This window comes from Falco naumanni, chromosome 1 (genome assembly GCF_017639655.2).
Source record: "Falco naumanni isolate bFalNau1 chromosome 1, bFalNau1.pat, whole genome shotgun sequence".
Taxonomy (NCBI): domain Eukaryota; kingdom Metazoa; phylum Chordata; class Aves; order Falconiformes; family Falconidae; genus Falco; species Falco naumanni.
Genome location: NC_054054.1, coordinates 7973751 through 7997467, shown reverse-complemented (window position 1 = coordinate 7997467; position 23717 = coordinate 7973751). Strand labels below are relative to the sequence as shown.

The 23717-nt window shown below is 36.4% G+C and overlaps 1 protein-coding gene and 1 long non-coding RNA gene across 6 annotated transcripts in view; one reads left to right on the top strand and one right to left on the bottom strand.

Annotated features, from left to right (window-relative positions):
- Positions 1-23717, top strand: part of SCLT1 (sodium channel and clathrin linker 1) — a 43509-nt gene that overhangs the window by 17835 nt on the left and 1957 nt on the right. For 4 of the 5 annotated variants that reach the window (XM_040616074.1, XM_040615987.1, XM_040616161.1 and 1 more), the window contains 11 exons: positions 1128-1218; positions 1391-1482; positions 3130-3307; positions 5881-5979; positions 7595-7666; positions 8684-8758; positions 9258-9403; positions 10308-10500; positions 11901-12097; positions 21021-21099; positions 22180-22275. In XM_040616074.1, the coding sequence (XP_040472008.1) occupies positions 1128-1218; positions 1391-1482; positions 3130-3307; positions 5881-5979; positions 7595-7666; positions 8684-8758; positions 9258-9403; positions 10308-10500; positions 11901-12097; positions 21021-21099; positions 22180-22275 (1318 nt within the window). Of the gene's footprint in view, positions 1-1127; positions 1219-1390; positions 1483-3129; positions 3308-5880; positions 5980-7594; positions 7667-8683; positions 8759-9257; positions 9404-10307; positions 10501-11900; positions 12098-13449; positions 13498-21020; positions 21100-22179; positions 22276-23717 lie in introns of those variants that run through there. The other variant, XM_040616329.1, reaches the window with a different exon arrangement.
- On the bottom strand, positions 16299-21013 carry LOC121098537. The gene is made up of 2 exons (XR_005831290.1): positions 19728-21013; positions 16299-17939 (listed from the first exon to the last, which is right to left on the bottom strand). It is a non-coding gene; the product is annotated as an uncharacterized LOC121098537 (long non-coding RNA).

Genomic DNA, 23717 nt, shown 5'->3' with positions numbered 1-23717 from the left:
TTAAGGTTTGGTTTGGTTTTGGTTTACAGCACATTTTAAATATTTTGGGGGAAGCAACTGAATGTCTTCATAAATTTAACAGTTTTTCTTTGTAGGAGAAAGTTGTGTGATTCAAATGGAGCAAGATCAAAGTTTTGGACTTGCAATGAGGCCTATGCATCTGGGAATAATGTTTTTATCTTTGTTTTTGCTTTTTAAGGAAATCATAACAAAATTAGCTGTTCTGATTAATTAAGTATTTGCTGTAGAGTTGCTAGCATTATGTGTATTTTGCTTAAGATTTTCATACAGGTATATTATGCTTTTGTCTTTTATGCCATTAAATCAAAATCATTATTTCTTTAAGGAGTTTTTCCTTGAAGTTGATTCTTAAAAGTATTAAATATTTTCTAGTTTCTTTCATGACTATTAGTGCTCCAGTTTTCATTAGCTTATGTTTGCTCTTTTTTAACTTCCTGATATATTCAGTCATTAGTCTTTAAATTTAGCCTAATATGCAGCCTGAATAATTGGGTTACACCCCAGGTGAAGGACACTCTATGTCTTTCTGTTCCCAAGTCAGAGGAGTAGGATGGTTGCTCATTTTAATAAGCTTTTCTGCTGAAGAGGAACTCTGATTCATTAACTAGTCATTTTTTTGTTGTTTGTTTTCCTTTTTCTGTTTCAGCTTATAAAACTTGTTCAGATTACAAAGCACATCAGTTAAATTCTTCAGAAGTGGTTAATGATAGGGTTTTTTTAATTCCTAGTCAAATTGCTTTAAAAAGTGAAATCTAATTCTGAAAAAGATTTCTCTAGTAAGTATTTGTGGCCAATTACATTTAAGTTACTGAATCACTTAAATTTTTTTGGTTGCCTAGTCTTCCCAAGTATTTAATCAACACATACACCTTCCTGTTAAGCTATCTTTAAAAAGTCATTTCCACAGGACAGTTTAATGAATTTGGTATTCTTCTCTCGCTCTGCCACATAGTAAGGAGAAGAAGAGGGAAATGTTTTCTGCCCTATAGTAACACTATTATGAAATCTGACTGCCCTTCACAGCTATTTCAACAAAGTTGTAACAGAGCTGGTTTTCCCCCCTTTAATAATTGAAGTCTAATTCATAGACTGTTTTCTTTATACAGGCAAGCCAAAATAGATGCACAGACAGCAAATGCTAAAGTTGATGAAATGACCAGATTGACAGAGAAGCTTCAAAGCCAATTGGAAAGAAAGGTATTTTCAAGAAAGGAATCATTTTATGTTGCAATTGAATGGCTAGTCAGTTAACTGAATGCTGATGTTAAATTAATCACAAGTTGTTCTCTAACTTGTTTTCTGTTAGTATATCTTTATTTTGTTGAGGGAAGCTCAGATTATGTCTTGGTAATATATATATTCTTTCTAGGAAGAAGATGTGATATCTGCACAGCAAAGAGAAACAGCGTCTGACAAACGCTTGCAGCAAATGCAGTCTAGTATAAAACAATTAGAAACAAGGTAAAACTAGCTCATTTGGTGTTAATAGCAGGTTACATGCAAGTGAGATAGAATACTACATTCTTTTCAGCCTCTGGGTTTTGTGTTCCTGAGCGGTTCTGTTTTGTCAGATATGCTTGGCTGCTTTCTATCTTCTTTATTCTATTCTGCGGCCTTTCAGAACAGCTTCTGATCTCAGTGTCTTTAAAATGATAAAACAGTCCACCTGATTTTATTGACTGTAATGGAGAAAAAATGAGGCATATTTTTTCGTTCTAGTGCATAAATTCTAGTAACTCAACTCTTGTTAGCTGTAGGTGGAGTTCTGAAGAAAAACATTCACATGGGAATTTGAAAATGTTTATGTAAGCTAGCTGGTTTTGAGGTGAATACTGTTTTTTTCTTTCCATGTTAAATAAGATTTGGATTCAGGTCTTAGTTCCACCATCTTAATACAAAAAGGTTATTTAATAAAACTGTTAAAGCACATTTCTTAAACAAATGCTAGTTACAAAAGTTTGAATATCTGCCAAGGAGCGGAACTTTAACTCCAGGGCTATCTACTGGAAGATGTAAGACTTGATCGGGTTCTTTTGTCTGGATTTTTTTCCCCCCTTCACTTCCCAAGGGTACGACACCTAGCTGAGCACAGTGATTTTGATTCAAGTGTCACAAACACTTAAATTATTAACGTTAGTCAGACCACCTGATAGCTAAGAAGAATTCGTAAATTTCTTAGTTGTGTGAGTGTTCACCTTCCCCTCTTGGTCACAGCCTTGTGAGCGTGATTAGCAGACTCCTCAGTAACTCTAGAAACCAAATAATTACTAGCAACCTAACCTTGTGACTATGTGGTCAAGTACTGCCTCGAGGAGTTGCACAGACTTGTGTGGCTAGCTCTACTTCATTATTTTCACTGCCCTAAGCGTTGTGGAGGGGCTTAAGTGTATTCTAGAATGTCTTAGAAATCAGCTGGTTTCATTGTTTTCTGTATGAAAATTTCTATAGGCTTTTGGCTCTACAAAAATAGAGTGGTTGTCTGTCTTTGTGTGTTTTATGACAAACATGTCAGAAAGTAAAAAAGCATTGCTGCTTGAAAAGGCAGCCCAAGCATTGCCAAAGTGCTCACTGTGGATATTTAGAACCATGCACTTCATTGAACCAGCATCACTTGTGGAACTTCCTGAGGTTTTTTTTAAGGATACCCCTGAGGCTCTCTTGCCCTTTCTCATGCCTACCAATATGGACAATCATAATTAAACAACAAGAATTTCTGAGGTGCTGCAAAATTACCAGTGGTTTTCTTGTTCTAATGGTATAGCTGCAATTTCATTGCCCACATCCAATTATTCCATTTCCTCCACAGAGGAAAACTTTATTCCTTCTGGGGCTGTTCTATTCTGTTTTAATATAGAGCATTTTCAGTGATATATCCCAGGATAGCAACATTCTTCCAAGGATCTTTTGAGATTATGTATGAGTTAACTCCTTTAATTCTGTTTTCTTTCTAGGGCGCTGAATATTAAAGACTGTCCAAAACCAAGCAAAGCCAGGAATGCAGTTTTGGCAACTTACGAATAGATACTTCCTATCAGTTTAGTTTGAAAGAAGTGGTGTCTTAATTAAACATTTTATTGTTAAATGAGTAAAATTATTGCTGTCTTGTAGATTACGTGTTACTCTCCAAGATGCTGAAGAGCTGAGAACAGAAAGAACAGCCCTGGAGAAACAAATCGGAGAGCTTCAGACGAAGTACACTAATCTAGAAAGGGAGAAGTATGATGCTGTCGCAAAAGTCCAGGACTGCATACAGCTCTTAGAAGAAGCTAACCTACAAAAAAGTCAGGTAAGGCAGTGGATGAAGATATTTCTTAGATACTAGAATACTTCCATCGCTTACAATTGTGGCCTGATTTTGTATTCTGACAGGCATATATGCATACACAACCAAGCTTCTTTCATGTCTGTTGTACTAAAATTAGTAATGCGTCAATTAGGAAACTGATATGACCATACATTACTTAGACTTGTCATACAGTATGAATTTCAAAGAATATGTTGAATGCCTGGATAAAGGTGATCTAAGTGATAATTCTGTACCTGAACTTGAATTTTCAAATATTTTTGGCAGAGTTTCTTATCAAATACTTACAAACAAATTGGGCTGTTGGAATAAAAAGGGAGGTCCTGTTATGAATTTATAACTTATTAATGGTTAGGAGAGAAGAGCTAAAACTAAAGGGACTTTTTTTTAATATGATGGACATAGGTCAGCAAGAGAGTGAGTTCTGTATTCAGATCTTAATTATTCAGAAGAAATCTGGAAAAGTGACTGAGTAATGAATGAGTGGCTGAAGTCTGCAGGCAGGCAAAAATTGCAAAGGTGTTTATTAGTGTATTATAAAGTGGAGAAGAAATGCAAATGTGCTGTGCTGGGTGCTGAATTTAGTGTTACCAGTCAAAAAACAGTTTAGGAGATGGTGTGTACACATTCACAAGAATACCTTCACACAGTCCTCAGTGGTGCTCAATACGATGACTAGAATGTTTAGAATATTAACAAAGCTCAGGGTTCTGGTCATTACTGCAGTTAAACTTCTGTGATTCTTCTGCTTTACAAAGGATTATCATCTTGTTACAGTCTTTCCTCCCATATATTTATAGTTATTTAGGAGACCCTTTGGTGGCATCTTTTCCTTCTCATAATTTCCTCATACCTTTCTGTATCTTACTTGCTTTATAAACTGGTCTTCTACAATTCCCTTTACCTGTTAGGCTGTGTTTCAGAAAGGGGTGAAAAGGAAGTTTTACATCCTCCAGCTCTTGATGACCACTTTTGGACTTGTCAGTTCCTTTTCCTTAGTAAGATATTTTGATCCTTAATGGCATTCCACTACAGCCTGGTAGTAGGGAAAATATGAAGAATGAAAGGTACAAATAAAATAACTTTTTTGAGTTTAAAAACCAGAAAACACTCTTTCATTTGAAAATTACCAGTAAGGGATATAAATCACGTTTCCAGTCTGCTAAGTATATCAGAGCAGTGTTAGAACACCATTCTTCACCCAAATGTAGTTCAGCAGATCATTTGATGCTCTGAAGTCATGTGAAGTTGACAGAAGTGGCCCAGTAAAAATTATTGTGATATAAATTCTGTCTCTAAGACGGTAATTGAACAGTTACAGATAAATAAGTGGCTTGTTATAAGTAACAGTTTAGATTAATGCTGTAGCAAGAATAAGCTGGAATTTGCACGCACTTGTGAATTTGCTGATCTGGCTGAAATATCACCAGTTTTTCAAACTGGGAAGTCTATTAATGAACAGGATAAAAAAAGGCAGCATAATATACATATAGGTTTACTCTTCACGTCTTAAACTGTCATCACAGAGGTTTCTCCCTGCTCTGCAAGAGATTGAGGGATGGGAGTAACAGGCTGTCATAAAAATGCTGCTTCTGTTAGGTTAACATTATAAAGCACACAAAGCTAAGCTTGCGAAAAGATGACCAGAAGAATTTTAGAAGAGTAGTCTGAGATACAAGATATGAAGTTAAATTGAATGGGAGCAGTAAAAGAGAGTATGGCTGATGAAGTCGCATGTTACTGCCTGAAGTGAGTAACCTTCTATAGGCTGAATTTATGTCATCTGTTAGGGATATTTTTATGTCTTTCTCCCTATATGGATCTACATATTCTCTGTGTGCCACCTAGGATTTTTCATCTCACTCATCAAGGATTCTATATTCTCTATGTTTTTCAGACCAGTATCTCCTATTATACTATAACATCAGCATCTTTCTTGCATCCTCCATGTGAAGGGTTCCTTGCTACACCTTTCTCTGTAATTCTTTCCATCTTTCTGTGCTAAAGGGTTATTTGTTTCATTGTTCCACCATGAAAGGGACTGCACACATCTTCCTTTAATTTTCTGGGAGATGAGTGATTTAGTATATCAACCATAAAAATGCTTAGCTATGTGTAGGACATATGTGTACATATACAGGTATCCAGTTTTCTAACATAACTTTCCATGTGTCATTGTTGGTGCTTTTTTATTATAAATCCTGGCCCCAGATGAGAGCGTTGGAGAGTAGCCTTGCCTTTTGGTCTGAGTCCCTGTGCTTTCTTCTCTATAATTCCATGCCCAGCCAAAATCTGAAAATCCCAATAGAAGAAGGCATCTACTGTCACTAACTTTTTGTGCGGCTCTGATTTGCAAGAATGCTCATTTAGTGTAAAATGTTCTTGCTGTTCTTGTTTTCTCATTGGGTCTCAGTGTCAGCTACTCTGAGTAGTAAAGTAAAAAGGAGAAAAGGTTTTTTGAACACTGACTATGTGTGGTTTTTTCTCTCAGTGCTAGATACTTTGTCACTACTGAAATATTCTCAGTAGTATTTCAAGTTGTTATTTTTTTCTAGGCACTCTTTGGGGAGAAACAAAAGGAGGAGGAAATAAAAAAAATGCAAGATGAAATGTCTCGGCTTGCGGAAGATACTGCTGCAAGAATTAGAAAGGCAGTAAGTTATGATATTTAGAAAGAATGGGAAGATTTTTTTTGCTTTTCCCCAGCATGAAAAGCTATGATGGTGCATGGTCATCATGATCAGTTTTCTTGCAAGCGGTTTGATCATGTAGGTAGCAAGGCAGCATGCTGACAGTACTATACTCGTCAGTTTTGTTATCTAGACATACATTCTTCTGAACTAAATGATATTCTTAAATCATTCAGGAGCCAAAAGGGTGATGTCTGTGCAGAGTAGCGAAGGCTGCACTGTGAAACTGTAAAGAATGGCACTTCAGTTTCAGGGATTCCGTTCAGTAGCATGTCAACAGACTGAGTGTTGTATTGATATCAAGGTTGATGATGCATGGCCTCATCTTGGACGTTGCTGATGGAGACTTATATACGTGCAGATGATAGGACCTATTGAAAGTTACACTATCAGGTTTTTGGCATCTCAGTACTTTAGGAATATTTCCCTATTTAGGCAAGTAAGACTCTTCCACCAAGTGCAACTAACAATCAAAAGGCTCGGTATCACACACCAGAATGTGGTAGAGAAATGACTAAAGAAAACGTTGTAGTCTCTTCATGATTTTTTTTCAGTTGTTATGAGCAGCTGAAACATTGAAGCTTTTCTGATAAAAGTCTAGTCACAAAATTACTTTTCTCCATGTTATGTCCCATCTGCAGTTAACATGCAGGCTAACCTGCCTGGAGGTTCTGAGTGTCAGAGACTTTTATTTTAAGGCAAACTCCAGAGGAAATAAAGATGTGTTACAGGCGTGTGTCGGCAATGTCTTTTGTTGCAAGTGGACAACAGTGTAAAGCAATTACCTCATTTCTAAGTTTTTGGTGGTGTAATCGATTTTGCCTTCTTTCACTTTCTTCACTGTGACACAATGTGCATATGTACTGTATGGGGATGAAGGGATTCTTTTTCTTTCCAATCCTTTCTTTTCAAGAGGTTTCAGGAACATGCTGCCTATGTTTTCATAGCCTTTAAAGTGAGGGTAAAGATGGTTTGTGGCTTCTCTTTGGTGGTTACCTGAAAGAATCACAGAAATTGTGTGGATTACTTAAAACTGTGATATTTAACATCATAAATGGTTTGGAGAAGGTGCAAGAGCTAAAGACCAGCTAGGGTAACTGCTCTAGTTGTGACAATCTAAATTCTAATCAGAATTTAGAAGTTTCGAAATGCCTTATTTCTTACTTTGAGATTATCTCAGTAAAAGTGGATCTATCAAAAGCATAAAAAGTAAATTTCTAAACAAAGAGTTGTCATGTTTCTCCAGGTATTCTCAAATACTTCTTTTGTTACATGATCTAAAAATACCTGTTACACAAATTGCAGATATCTTGCACCTTTCCTGATAGTCTTATTGTTCTTTTTGTAAGGCTTCCTTGTGATGTCTTCCTTTCTTCTTTTTTTTTGAAACCACCTCATTTAGTGTGGATTGATAATAAACATCTTTCAAACATTTATAACGTAAGATTTGTTAGTTATTGCAGTCCCAGTTACTTTTGTATTTGTATGTATGCACCACATATACACTATATATATAAAGAAGACGGAAAAATAGGTCATGGGATTAATTTGTTAGTTGGTTGGTTTTTTTTGATTGCAGGTAGACTCTGCAAAGAAGCAATATAATGTGCAGATTTCTCGACTAACAGAAGAACTTTCAGCTCTTCAGATGGTATGGTGTTGACCGATGAAAGTATTTTTGATAGAAAAACATTTGAGACTTCTAGGTTTTTTGATCAAGTAAAATACTAAATTCCAGTAAAAGTCAGTCAGCTAAAATATGGTTAATGGGTAATTGTGTAGGACTGTACTGTACTTACATGCATTTCACATCTTGCATGCCTCCAGACATCAGTGCAACATAATGTCTTTCATGTTACTTGACAAAAGCGACTACGTGCAGTGTCTTAAGTCAGTGCAGAGATTCATATTTAGATGTAAAGGATATTTGCTTTGAGTATTCATTTTTAATGTACAGATTTTTCTTGCGTGTATACAATCATATATTCTGACAACTTGCCTGGCTCTGCATGAAATAATACAATTCTGCCAATCTACCCATTTCTTTGTATAAGTTTGTTCCAAGAGTTACGTGTATTCTTATAGTCCACAAGCATCTTGACTATGCTCTAGAAAATATTTCCCATGTTTTGGCATTTCTTAAGTATCCCTGTTTCTTTCAGGGATAAGTAAAGCATGGAAAGCTGAGTATTGCATGGCTATGGTAGGGTATGTAGAGCTGGAATATATGAAAGTTGATAAAGTATGCTAGGAGAAAGCCTGTGCGTCATAATCCTTATATTCTTCCTGTGCATCATAATCCTTATATTCTTGAATGAACCAGAAACTTGTAACAGATTATGGGGAGACCAAAAGAGCTGTGTGCATATGCACCTATTTATGGATTAAATGTATTTAAAACTTTTAAAATTTAAATCTAAAAATAAATTATTTAAATAAATACATTTATTTTAAACCTTTTTAAATTTCATTTTATGTGTCTTAGTCTATGTAGTGAATGAGACTGATCCCATAGAGAAAATAATGAGCAGGTAAATATAATCAAATGCATACATACCAGCAGCAAGAATTACATTTACAATGGCTGTGTTTTGGCTTTGGCACTTTCTGAATTTTTATTTTGAGTCAACTTTTATTAGATTTATTTTAAAATTACTTTTTAAAATAGGAATGTGGAGAAAAACAGGGTCAAATTGAACGAGCCATTAGAGAAAAGAGAGCAGTGGAAGAAGAACTTGAAAAGGTAAGGTAATTGCATGTATTTTTACGTCACATCTAAGATCTCTTTTTAGAAAGAAAAGACATACTGATTTTTTTCCATTTCTCATGGGGTTTTTGCCCCTTAATTTTCTGGTTTTATTTTTTCAGTAGATTTTCTTAATTGTAGATTTTCATGTAATTATTTTAAGGGGGGGGTTAATCCTGAAAGTGTTTTGAAATTATACTAAACTGATAAAGAGGGTTCTTTGGAAGATGTAAAAAGGAGAGGTGTTTGACATCATCTGAAAGAATGTTGGTACATATTCCAGTTAAACTTAAGTTCAGTAGACAGAAAACAAAGTGAAAGCCAGATCTTTGAAAACTTTTTTTCCAAGTAGCAGCAACAATGATAGAAATTCTAGAAATTTAGTTTTGTTTCAAATCACTGGAAAACAGGATGCGATGAGAAGTAGCCTCCTTGTCAGTACTACACTGCCAGTCACCAGTGCAAAGATGATCTTACATGTGAGTTTGTTCTTCAGATTTACAGGGAAGACAGAGGACATGAATTTGACAATAGAAAACTAGAGCAATTGCATCAGAAATATTTACTTGCAGAAACTACAAAAGGTGACCTTCAGCTAAGTCTACAGACAACACAAAATAAACTGAAACAACTAGAAATGAAGTAAGTAATGGATGTTACAGGAATTATGGTGGGAAACAATAGAAATTATTTCTGACTATAAATTGATTATTATATGTTAGGAATTTGTTACACCTTTTTAACCAGTAGCAGGAATAGTATTAAGATACCATAACTCTGAAGCAAGGGCAATTATGAATCACTATGAAAGAATTAAAAGGGATAACGTGCTATAGAATGAAAGGTCTTCTTTACGAGATGAGAAGTTTGGCAAAAAAATGAAAATAGGAGTATATTATTTGGAATCTTAATGCATTTTTAAATACTGTTTGTAGGAAAAGTTACTTTATGAAATATTCAAGCAGAAATGTATTGATTTATAAATTGGTCTACAATCTGTATCTCCTGGTACGTGCAGAATGCAATGTTTATATAGCATACTGAATATCAGGTCTGTGTTCAGAGCTAATAGACATTACTGCAGTTTCAGTAATGCAGTGGTAACAAGTACAATATGGTACACATTTTTAGAGCAGGTTGTTGTTTTCAGCATGACAAGTGTAGGATTCTCTAGAAGAAGCTTCAGTCATTTTTATACTCTGATGGTAGTAAATCCTGACACTTTGCCAGAGCAATCCGCAGTTGGGAAACTGTAAGTGTTATAAAAATGAAAATCTTCTGTTTCACATTGTCATTTTACTGAGATTGCTACACTATTAGATTGGGTTTATGAATTCTGTCATCTTGATGAAATTCCTTGCTGATTTGTGCATAGTTCTAGCTGTCAAGCCCATTAAACATGCTGAGCTACTAAAAACTTTCAGGAAGAAACAGGGGAACAGCTGTACTGGGTCAGACTAAAGATCTGTCCCAATATATTACCTTTTTATCTAGTATGGTAGTTGTTCAGCTCTTGAGTACCAACAATACTTTTCATCTCTTTCAGCTCTGAGGAAGAGAAATCTCGTTGCCAGGAAGTTGTCTGTAAATTGCAAAGCATTCTGGATTCAGAAAGAGAAAAGAGTGCATTTGTCAGTGAACAAAGTCTAAAACTTCAGCAAGAGAATGAACAATTGCAAAAAGAAATGGAGGGCTTGAGAAAAGTGGCTATAGAGGCTCAACAGAAAGCTAAAATAAAGGTATGATTTCTATGTTATTTTTATTTTGATGTAAAATATTTGTTAATTAATAAGGCGGCCATTCTAAGAGAAAAGCATTGACATTTTAAATAAAGGATGGAAGTTTCAGTGATGCTTCCTCTTTTCTGCTTAGAAGTAATTTTATTGTAGCAATGTGTGTCCTCAGAAAATCTATTGGCTAACTCAACCTCTGCTAATTAAATTGTATTTTCATACATAAATAAATAAATTGTATTAAATTTTGCTGGATAAGATCCTAAATGTTCTTTGGGTTTTATAAGATGAATAGAGTAGCTAATAGCATATTTTCCTTCGAGTGATTTCACTTATTCCAGTTCCAGATCTTCATTTATCTACTGTCTGTGATGTGTTAGGAGTTTTTGCATGACCTTCAGTTCAGCATGTTCCTCTATTTTTACATCCACCATGTTGTGAGAGCAGTGTGTAACTAATAAGTAATTTAAGTGTGGTTGCCAAACGTTGGTTCTGTGTTTACTGGATAATGAACATTTTCCTATATGAATAGTTGGAAACAAGTTAAGTAGCTGAAAGATAGTGGTTCTCTTCTGGATGTGTTCCATTAAATGCACCTGAACAGACTGCAAGTGAGATAATGAATTAATAGTAACCTCAGCAGACTCATGGTACCTTTGGCTTCTGGAAGGAGTAGCAGCTTTGATCCTTCATGTGTTTTCTAACATACAAAGCTGGTACTTTCCCCTCTGCTTTTAACTCCCGAAGTGTAAAGATGTTGAAAAGGGATCTAAGAATCAGCAATGCAGAGGACTTCAGTGAGCAGTTTAGCAAGTTATGAATGGGGACCATCTCAAATAAGGTTTCCACTTTGCACCACAAGATAAAGGAAGCAGTCAAATTAAACAGGAAATCTTGTTCCAGCTCCAGAACCCTTTGGTCAAATGTAGTTTGCAAACAAAGGATCAGAGTCTTGTAACAGATAGGCAGCAGTTATAAAGCATATACCAGATCTTTGTCTTTCTCATTTTTAATCAGACAGGCTTCCATTATAGTCACAGATAAGATTTATTGCTTGCTTTCATTTTCCTCTGATGTACAAAAGGGTTTAGGTGCAGTTAAGAAACTCCTAACACATTTTAACCAGATGAAAAAGAAAGAATGTGTTTCTGTGGAGAAAACACAAGGGAGAAGGATAAAGATTATTTACAAAAATAAGCATACACAGCTCATTATCCTTTATTGTCAGTTGTACTATTTGCTTAAATTGGCTTTGGGAACATGCATCTCTTTGAGCATATAATTACAAGTTTAATTATTGTATGTAACATGCTTTCAACAAATGTTTATAAATTTATCTCGTGTTGAGTTAAAAAAAGAACTAAAAAGTGAGAGACCTGATTGTACCAAACGTGTATGTTTTCTAGATAAGCACAATGGAGCATGAGCATGCTGTGAAAGAACGTGGATATGAAGCTCGACTTAAGGAAATGGAAGACACGAGTCAAAAGTCTACTGCTGAACTCAGACGTCTGTTAGTAGCTCAGCAAAAAGCAACAAATCGGTGGAAAGAAGAAACAAAAAATCTTACTGAAACTACAGAAGCCAGGATCAGTAAGCTAAAGTAAGTCCAGTTTTGTTCCTCTTCTGGAAGCCGTTACAGTTTTAGTTGTTCTTTGGTGTATGGCAGTAGACCCGTGGTGGAAAAGCATGGAGAGCAAACCATCCAGACTAGATGATGTGCTTCCAGCAAAACAAGAAGGAATGCTCCAAAGAGAACTTTTGATGCTGTTCATGAAGTTAGCGCTGAAGTAAAAATTTCACCTCTTGTTAATATGTGTGAATTTTGTAATGACAGAAAATAAATGGATTCTGTTATTTTTAATTTTTTTCTTCCAAGATACACCATGCTCAATTTAGAGAACTTTATCTTCGGATTATGAAAATTCTGGATAATGAAAATGAAAAGTTTATAGCTATTCAGAACAGTCACCATAAAATCAGTTGTGCAGTGAGTCTCCAGACTTGTAAAATAAGCTAGAAAAAAACCTGCTGGGATGCACATCTAATGTTCTGTTCTGAGCAGCTACTGTCATAAATGAGGATTCAAATGAGTTGTGTGATTCCCCTAAGCAAAAATATGATATAAACTTTACTTTTCTCTTAATTCATACAGGTGTCCAGGTAACTAGTGGATACTTGTATTCTCGGCACAGAATATAAGAATATTTTCAGTTGTGAAAGGGCATCTCACGCTACAGACACAGGTATAGATTACATACCAGTCCTACCTGTGGTGCCTGTGAGTCTGTATACACACAGACATCAACAGGTTTAGAGAAGACAGTGACATTATTGGAAACGAGTGGGTAGAGAAGGTACAGATTGGTACACAGTAACTTCTAAACTAGGAAGCCTGATTTCATAAGCATCATCTCTTTAAAATGGTGAGGTAAGAATATAACAGCGCATATTTTAGGAAGTGCATTCAGTGGTTTTTAGAAGAAAAATTCAGGGTGTGCAGCTCAGTTAATTTAAGAAATTTGAAATGACCCTTCAGGTTGGTCCCTTAAAGCATGAGGATGCACTCATGTATAGTTCTTTGCTTAGACTGATTTTAGAAGTTGCTTACTATCATGCTAACAAGGAAGCAAAGGCTTTACCCTATTAAAATTGGAAACCTGTGAATTCTAGCTTTTATTTCCTTTGGAGTAATCTTTGGATTTTTCTTGGTTTATTATTATAATGGTTTACATATTCTCAGCTCAAACTGTAAATATTTCCCATATTCTATGCAAGTTTTGGAGTTACAGTTTTTTAAGCATAGCTTGACATTTCTTAGTTGTCAGAATGCTAATAGCACGCATGGAATTAGAACCCAAGTTTCTAAACACGAGCAAGGAAAATAACTTCCTGAAAATGTTGCCTACAACAAACCTACCCTACCGCTACTCTAACTTGGTTTTCCATCCATAGAGCAGTATGTGGATTTGACCTCCAGTGAACTTCGCAAATAGCAGCCTGGTATGTAGCAGTGCTTCCCTTTGAAACTAGTTTCATTCCTCTTTAAAGTGAAATCATGTCTATCATGACTAGTTGTATCTATTGTTTGTCCAAATAGAGGAATGCTCTGAGTTCCATCCTGCTTGGAAGACAAGAATGATTGATAAAACATGAAGTACTACTAGCAGCTTCACTGATCTGCTTTTCATTTTTTCAAGTGCTCCTTTTCTGAGTGTTTAGAACGCTCCGAACGCTATAAGTAGTAGCATTGGGTTGTTACCTGTGATAACTGGATTGGTTTAAATTTTTCAGATAGTTCGAAATCATACTAAATCCAATTAGAGATAACATTTTCGCCCATTTTTCTAGAAAAACAAGTCCTACGTAATCACTTTGGTAATTTCTACCTCTCCAAAGTGAACCGTTTGGGGGTTTTTACCTTATCTGTCCAGATATAGGCTGGCTTTATTTTGCCTTAAAATATACTGCATTTTGCAAAGATAACTAAACAGTTCTTTAAAAAGGGAAAATGTCTCTTTCAGAAGTCATTGCAGTGTTGAGTACGTCTGCAATACACTGGGGGCCATGCTTATTCGCTGACAGTTCTAGTGGTATAGCTTCACTGTATGTAATTAGCTGGATCTTACCAATACTTTTTTGGCATCTTTCATAAGTGCAGTATCTAGAGAAGAAAAATATTTTGTAGTGTTTCATGCTAAGCTAAATTTTAGCTGCTACACTTGCAGTTTATTTTCTGTAGATGAAACTACAAAAACTCTCACATCTAGGTTCATAACTAGATCCTGAATGCAGTTCAGCATCTTCCAATTAAAAGGGAAGAGTTGCAGACTTCCAAAACAATTAAAGTTGTCTGTGAAACAGCTGCCTTCCTTCTTAAAGCTTTGATGTTAAGTGTTACTATAGCAGACCAAAAGCTTTAGACCTTATTTGTCTGCAGCAAAATGCTGACATAGAAAATATAACAGACATGAGAGGAAGTCTGATTTGTGAATTTGCATGAAAAATAGGTAGTAAATTTGTGAAAATGACCTTTTATCTGAGAGCCTGCCTATGTGGCATCATCTGGAAAACTTTGCAATAATGTAACATCCTGTATCAGTGAGCAGAATAGAAAAAATGTTCATTGTGTATTAAAAAATGTAAGTCTACACTGAGTCCAAATGATTCTCTGTGACTTCAGTAGATATTTTGGTGCACGTCTAAAAGCAAAGTCAGTTAATTTTTAAGGTGATTTTGTAGGTGATGCTTTTACATACTATACAAGCTAGAAGCGGAATTTTTTTATCAAGACATTTGCTCTGCCTAACAAGGAAGCTGGCAATAGAAGCAAGTGTGTTCGCTGCTAGGAGGTTGTAATTTAAACTGACATAAGGAATTTCATAATTAAATCTGCAGTGACGCTCTGATATTACAGTGACAAGTGGCTAAAACAGAACCTGTAAGTATTATCTAGAAAATTCAAAAGTAGCTTATTTTTCACGTTAAATGCATTGCAGATACCTAGCTATATAGCGTAGAATGCAGTTGGTATGAAAATCAGCTCCTGAGTTACTCAGTAGTAGTTACTCAATGCTAAGTCTTTACTTAATAAATGATTAATTATCATATTCATTTTAATCTTATCACAATAACATTTTGAGTAAGTATTTTGAGTGCAAGTACAGAACGGCAAATCACTTCTTTCTTTGTTGAGAACAACAATAAAGTTGCTGATTATTTAAAAAGCAAATTAGTTTTGCAGCAAATGCATTTATCGTGGAAATACCAGCAAGACCACTAAATAACAGAGTGGTAGTGGGTAAGCAGGATCTATTGAATTAAAGGCACCGTTTGAAATTCTTCTTGGGGCTAATGCAGGACAGGGTATCACCAAGCCTTATAGCGAGGTCCAAGTGAAAGGCTGATGTTCACCCAGCTTTTCTATATACATACTTCTTCAAATGTATGTGGGTTTGGGAGGGTTAGTTAAGCTGTGAGCTTGTAAGGAAAGCTTATATCTTCCTTAGACACTTGGTCTTGTCTTGACGGGGCAGCAAGGCTATGAACTTAGATGAAGATACCAACATACCTTTTTGGGATTTAAATAAAGAGCTCTCCAAGTTTATCATGGTTATTTAGTATATTTTGAGGACAGTCTGAGACATTCCTTGGCACTTCAAGAAATTACTGTTTGATGTATCGGATTCACGTAAATACACGAGCAAATACAGAGATTGTGTTGGTGATGTAGCAGAATTACAGTTTTTAATAAGAATTATTACTCTTACGGCATAGTAATGTGCTTCATAAGTGAATGTTTTTTAGTAAGTTACAAACTTCCTAACAAAGTCATATCCATGTATACTGGGGAGGTAGTTTACATAAAAGCATTTCATACTGCATTTCACCAGAGGTTTGCTGTTAGCTCTCAAAAGCTTTGAGTCAGTGTCCCATTTGTGAGTGTAGGTGTTTCCCATTCCTTTGCCTTGAATTCATGACCTGTTGCTGGTTTTCAGTTCTATCCTCATTACTTTCATTTTCCATGTGAAAGTGTCTGAAACATTTTGGCTTCTTTACTAACTTCCCAGCAGCAGCTGCTAACTTTTCCATATTCTGTGCTGCTCATTTATCATCTTTTCAGTCTGCAGAGTTTTGTTTGTGAGTTGTAATCCATATGCATCAAGGAAGCATTCAATAAATAACTTCTAAGAAATGAAGCAGCATCAGTGAACGTTAGGTGATTTTTAATTTTTAAAAAATTTAGAAGGAAAAGTGGATTTTGCAACCTTGTAACAGTAGAGCAGAGTGGTGATTTTTTAAATAATATGAGAATCTAGTAGATCAGGGAAAAACTTGTAGATAAAGATGTTGATAAATAAGTGGATACTTTCAGGCTTCACTGAAAATTATTCTTTGCTTTCTTGGGTATTTGGGTCTGAGTACAAGTCAAACTTGTAATCGTTGCCTATAAAACAGAACCTGGAATTAAAAAATAGTTCTGAAACAGTACACAATGCATTGAATACTTGTGGATTAAATTCCACCACTTCTTTCATAAAAATACACTACAGATTTCATTTATGAGAAGAGTTTTCTTCTTTTAAGGACCTTAACATGCTGTACACTTTTAGAAGGATTTATTGGTAATAGACCTCACCTGCGCCTTGCAAGAGGGCAAGGAGCCAGTTTTGCTTCAATATACTTGTGCCAAAAGTCAGTCTTGAAGGTAACCAAGAAGGTCAGTGCTTTCTTGCAACATAGGTCATCATTCCAAATGAAAACATTGCTGTTGGCAACGTGACTAACAACTCACGACTAGTGTTTATTCTCTTTATTCCTGCAAAATATCTAGTCTGGCAGTCAGTGAAACGAAGCTGTTCTGACTTTTGATTGCATCAATTTTAGATGAACTTTGAGTTCTAGTGACATTTACTGAAGTGAACTTAGAGAGCAAATATTTGCAATTGTAAAATAGTTTGTAAATGAATGATTACTTTTAAAGGTTGTACAAAAGTGGCGTAGCACTTACATTTCTTTAAAGATGAGTTGTCCCAAGACTTTTCTGTTGAATTTAGTTTGTTTCTTTCTCTAAGAATGTGTATATAGGTAAAAACTTAATCTGTTTCTGTTTCTAAGCACATACAAAAATTTTTCACCCCCAGATAAGTTTAGGGGAATTTTATCTTTTAAGTTAAGGTGAATTTAATGCTTCTTAAAGACCTGTACAGGGTTTGTCTGGGATGGAGTTAATTTTCTTTATAGCAGCCTGTATGGTGCTGTGATTTAGAACTATGACCGAAATAGTGTTGACAACACGGCAGCGTTTTAGCTGTTGCTGAACAGTGCTGATGCGGTGTCAAGGCTGCCTTTTCTTTCACTCTGCCACCCCAGCAAGTAGGCTGGCAGTAGGCAGAAAGCTGTGAGGGGACCCAAGCAGGACAGTTGTCCCCAGCTGACCAAAGGGATGTCCCGTGCCATATGATGGTGTGTTCATCAGTAAAACTGGGCAGAAGTTCTTCCAAAGTAGCTGTTGTTTGGAAACTGGCAGAGCATTGGTCTGCTGGTGATGAGTGATTGCTTTTGCATCAATTTTTTTGTTTTCCCTTTCACTTACTAAACTGTCTTTCTCTTGACCCATGGGCTTTTTTCACACCTGTACCCCTCCGCTTCCTCCCCTCTTTTCTGTGGAGAGCAGTGAGCAAGCAGCTGGGTGGGCGGCTTACCTGCCAGTTGGGTCAGTCCACCCCAGGACCAAAAGACTGATGTGGTTTTTGAGACATATTAACACTACCAGAGCACTGCTGACCTCTGACATGTCACTGCCTGCTGCAAACTGGCACCGGGTGGCTTTTTACTAGTACAGATATTTGTACAGATTAATGATGGTTGAATTGGTTTCAACAGGCTTGCATTTTAACACTTGCATCTCTGCTAGGGTCTGAGATCAAGGCACCAATTCTGTTCTGACCAGGAATAATCAGTAGAATGACGTGAACTTGTAAGAGGCAAATAATAAAATGTAATACTAATACATAGTATGAGCAAATAGGTAAATTAATAATCTTACCTATCTGCGACTATTGTCTAGTAGTAGGATATAACTTGTGGATGGAAAAAAAAAATTTGTTGTAACATAAACCCATTATATTTGAACCAATATACTAAATGGCTTCATTTTTTTTAATATTTGTTTAAATTAGAATGGTCAGTACTTACAAAAAGGGAATCCTCGCCATATTGTTTTTAAATTGAAATACTTTGCTTAGCTTAAGTCATCTGATCGCAGCTGTTTTGGGTGTCTTTGTTCGAGTTTCTGCTTCTGAAACATTTCTGTGTCATAATTAGAGTCCCTGACTCATCGGTAGCCATGTGTGTTTTTTGGAATTCTCAGTTTTACCTTTTCTATAACTGAAAAGAATCTGCCTCTGAAGAATGACCTTTTTTGGTGCCTGTGTATGAAGCGTTGCCAGGACTGCCTTCTCCTTCTCCCTACATCCTGTACAGTCCCTTGAGTGAATTGCACAGCATCTTGAGATGAAGGAGTTTCCTCCATTTCTACAACATTATTCTTGGCTGCACTTCTGTAATGTTTGGCAGCCATAGCTGCTTATTTTAAGATGTTCATTAAAGAAAAAAAATTAACAGGATGAGAGACAGCTGCAGGTACTGGCAGTATACAAAATTCATAATTACTAAGAGTAACTGAAGCATATTATAGTATAATTCAACCGAAAAAACAGCTGGCACATGCTGTATTTGTCATATGAGAGCTTTGCAGAACGTACTTGCTACAGCTGGTGGATTTATCACCCGTCTGCCAAACCACTAAAAGCTCACCTTTTGTTTCCTACTCACTTAACAAAGACAATATGGAGTAGGGATTGATTTGATTATTCAGCATTTCGGGTTACTGCTCAATTTTAGTATTACAGTTTCATAATATGTGTTTGAGGGAGGGTTAACAACCAGAATGAATCAACTATCTAGCTCAATAGCCATCACGTTTCCTTAGGCTTACAAAGTTAAACTGTTTTCTTTAAACACACACTCGGTGTGATCTAATTATAAAAATAATTTCTTGATATACAGCAGTATATGAGCATGTAAACTCTGTTTATGGCCTGTGCTGCTAAGAATGCGAATTCCGCGCCTCAGTACAAGTATAGGAGACAGATTGTTTTCAGTAACTAAGAATTTTTATTTTAAAAAGTTAATCTATTCGGATAGTTTTCTAAGATGATGTAACGATAAAGATGGTCTGTCAGAATTTAAGAATTTCCTTATTTTCAAAGCCTCTTTTACTAGCATAGTTAAACTTGAACATAAACAGCGTACACATTCTAAGGAGTAGCGTTTGAATAGTTTTTTAGAGTTTATTTTGAAAAGGTATGTATGAAAAGATACAACAGGAATTGTATAACATTTTCTGTTTTGCTAATAAAACAGTTTATAAAACCTGAACTTCCAAAAAAACAGCTGTTTGTTAGGGCTCTTGTATTGAAAAGGCTTTATCTTGAAGCACCTTGGTTACAGAGGATAAATTGCAGTAACAGTGGTATTAACCTACTATCTTGATCCTGCAATTTTAATCCATCTTGAATTCTTAATGTTATATAAAAATATTCACACGGTAACACAGGTATAACCTGTATGTAGTTTTAACTATTTAACATTGTTCAAATATCTGCCTGTGTACTCTCATTTTGACAGCAGCTAGTCAAAAGACGTTGAACTGTTTTTATGATACCTACCTGGGATTGGTTAAGGGGGTTGGTTGGGAGCAAGGCAGTGGGAAGTACCAGCCAGGTATACTCGCAACCTTCTGTTAACCTGATGTATTTCAAGTGCCATATAGCAGTTTTCAGTCAAACCTTTATGAAATAATATGTTTAAAAGTTTCTAAGAGTAAATTACTGTTGAGAACTAAATGCCATCGTTAAAACAGCAGAGGCTTTTAAAGATGAAGATCGGAGGTTAAAGTCTCTCCTACCTTACCTCCACGCCCCCAGCAAGAACAAAGGCTTTAGCTTCCATTACAGCGCCTGTAGTTTCAGCTATAGGCAGCGCGCCTAAAGGTTAGGTATCGGCTTTCTGAGCATTGTCCGTGTGCTACGTATTCACAAAGGTGACTGCATTTCAGCATGCTTTCCACTTGGGAAAGGAAGGGAAGGTGAGAATAGATTTGAAAATTCCTCACAAATAGGTTTGAAATTCAGTGTAGAAGGTGAAACTGGTGGCAAGAATCTTGATCACGCCATTTTTTGTGATGTCTGTGGCTAGTGGAGTAGAGACTGGTCAAAAGTTAGAGCAGCTCATTTAGTTTTGCATCTTCCTCTGGCTAAAATTAGCAAAGTTCAGAGATTTTCCCATCTTTGGTCATCCCTCTTCTTCGGTGGCTTGTGACGACAGGAGGCAAGAACTGTTTCCTTTGAGCACCAACTCAACGATGCCTACCAAAACCCATATATCTTTTGTCTTCAGTGCCATACAAATTCAGGATCACTGTTCACATATTTGGTATAAAAGTAAAAAGACCACCTTGAAGACGGTGGCATTTTCCTTTTCTTCATGAAGTGTTACATTGTTCGGCTCACAAGTATAGAATGATTTGGGTTTAGGTACTTAAAAGTGCCTTCAGAAATGTCCACATTGAAGTCTGGTTATGGGACACTAATTAGAATGTTAATCTAAATATTGAATGCACTGTGCAAAATTTGCAGCTTATATTTATAGCATACTCAATAATGTGCCTGCAAAACAAGAGTCAATAAACAAAAAAACTCCTCTGTAAGATGTCAGGTGCTCTTGACAAAGTCCTGTTGGTTCAAACAAATACATCTCATTCCTTTGCCATTATAGTTATGAATATACATCATGAAGAAGTGCTGCCTGTGTAGTGCTTTTGAAATAAATGTTTTAAGAGCCACACCATAATTAAAAACACACCATAAGCCCCTACAATGCAAGACAGTACCTATGAAGTTATATTCTGATAACTGACGTACTACTGCGTGTTAATCACCATCTTTTCTTCTGATTAATAGAAGTGAGCTGAGTCAACAAAAACTTCGTAGCCAGGAGCTCATTTCTCAGCTGGAAATGGCAAACGACAAGGTAACTGAGGTAAGATAATGACTGATATGACAACTACTTTCAGTTACAACCCGATGCACGTATAGTAGGATCTCAAGAGAAACCTATTTGGATGAGTTATGTTGCCAGTATAGGAAAAAATGGAGGATTTTTGACAGTCATAACTGGACAACTTCACTGTTTCTGCTGAGTGCCACATTCAAATGGCAGGAAGACAAATGAACTTTACTCTCAAATTAAAAGAAAATGTAAAGGAGAGATAATCTTTCAAGGTTACTAATTAGCAATTCTAGACGATTCGGGAAATGTTTTTGAAGTCGCTTACGGCTGTGTATGCATGCATACCTCTAAAAAGGAGGCGGCATTGCATTATGGATAATGTAGCACATGCAGAGGTAGCAAATTCTCAGCATCCATGTGTAGAGTAGAATTGACACTGTATGTACATATATGCATATAGATAAAAGCATTATCCATTAAAGGTTAAGGGCAGGGTTGTTTTGGAATGTGCATTGCTCAATAATTAATGGCCACTTTGGAAAACAGCTATCCTGTCAGCCTCATAAATCTGGGATAACGTGCAGTTCTGTTTAGGATAAGTCCTTCTGTGTTGTTTTTTGTAGTGCTGTGTTATTTAGAGGAGAAGAACGGGACTGATGTGAGAATAGATTTCCATAAGTAAAGGATAGTTAAGAAAGACTTTATACAGGCCCTTTGATGAACAGAAAGGATCGGTAGCAAGTTTATCATCTCATTTGTACCCGATAGTATATTCTTTTTCCCGTTCACTATAGCTAAAACATTTACATTGTAGGATTGTGTGAATTAAATTACCTGGATTAAAATGTTAGCTTTTGTGCTTCCCTGAAGATGGTGAAATGAGTTAAAACTTCCTCTGCAGATTACTCTGATGGGAAAAGTCATATGATGTCATATTTGAGCTGGAAATTCTCTATAATGTATCAGCAGTATGTATGTCTTCGGTCTTATTTTAAGTGGTAAACTGTTCCACTTCTTAAGTTCCTCTTGGTTTAAGCCTTTTTTTGCTAAGTATGTATGGATCCAGTAAAAAGAAATATGCATTTGTAATGAGGTATTTCATTTACACAGGATGAAAAATTAATGATGGAATATCGAGAATACATCAACAGACTTCAAAGAAGACTGAGCCAGGCAGAGCAGAGGGCAGCTACAGCATCTCAAAAGGTACAAAACTAATAATAAACATACTATCTAAGCACATTTTAAAAAATCCCATTGAACATTACAAAAATACTCACTTTGTATCGTTCCTGAGGCAGAGGTGATCATTTATGTCCATTATTACTAATATGATTTTAAAAACAAGCTTGTATTTTGGATGCATTATCACAGAACTGATGCATATTCAGTTGAATGCTACCTTCTGACAGGACACTTAAGTGACATAGATTTGTTTATGGAATCAAATGGGATGCAAATTCAACTTGTTGGGTTCAAAACATGTAAATGAAGGTGTATGATTGTTTCCATCTTTAGAACTGGCAGCAAGTTAACAAAGAGGGGAAAAAAACCTCCTTAAATAACAGCAGCTCCTGTTTACAAACACGAAGTAGGCTTTTTTGGCATTGGTGTAACCTACTGGGGCAGTCACAAACAATGGCTTCACGTGATAAAAGAGCAAATGTTCTGCTGATTCCTATCTCTTGGGGAGTCTGTTTTAAAACAAAGCATGTCTTGAGTTGATGGCTAGAGAACTGCCTTTATAAAAATTGCTAGGCAGCATAGCTGTTTGGTGGGAATTCTGTGGGGTTTTTCAGCCAAGTAAGTTCCCTGGTCTAATTCATTGCATGGCTGCACGAAGAGCATGGGGAAATGGTGTGAAGTGGTTGCAGGACAGAACTGATAGTGTCGACCTGTTTAGTATCGATCAGATTGCGACCTTGAGTACCTTCTGCCATGTCATGTGAACTTCCAAAGTTGTTAACTTCTTGTCTGTCCATCTGCATTTTCATTAGCAGTCTCCAGTAGCTGCTGCCCCAGGGACTGCCGCGGTACACCCACGGCGGTTATCGTGGGTGGTGTGTAACAGACACAATAAATCCTGCAGTGTCAGAAATACTGAAAATGGTGCGGGCAGAACAGGCCATGGGAGGAGGGAAGGAAGGGATGCTGTATGCATCCCGCTGCCACAGGGAGCATGCCCAGTGCAGGCTTCAGCGGTGCCCGGGACTTCAGACAGGGTGTGTCTATTAGAGCCATTTATATGCCTAAGGCCTCCTTGTGCGCTGTTACCACTTAACGAGCCGAATCCTTGCTGCCTGCTTTTGCCAGTTCTCTTACAACTCAGCCCCAGCTTTGAGCAGTACTATTCAGTATGTCTAGAAATGAGGGATCTTAGCAGGAGAGGTTTCCTTCTTTTCAGAGAGAGAAACTTTGGGCTTTAATTATCTAAACCCCATGCTACCTGCAGTTCTGTATTTTCTCTGCTGGACAGTAGGTGTGGGATTTTTTCCATCCAAGTATTCTTTTTTCCATACTATTCAACCTATACATCTTGAAGCAAACCCCATGGAAGCTTTATATGCTGGGTTCATTTGTTTGCCAAGCAAATTTGTAACTCAAGTTGGTCTTTCTGCCTCCTAATTTTTCACGGTGATTTAGGAAAC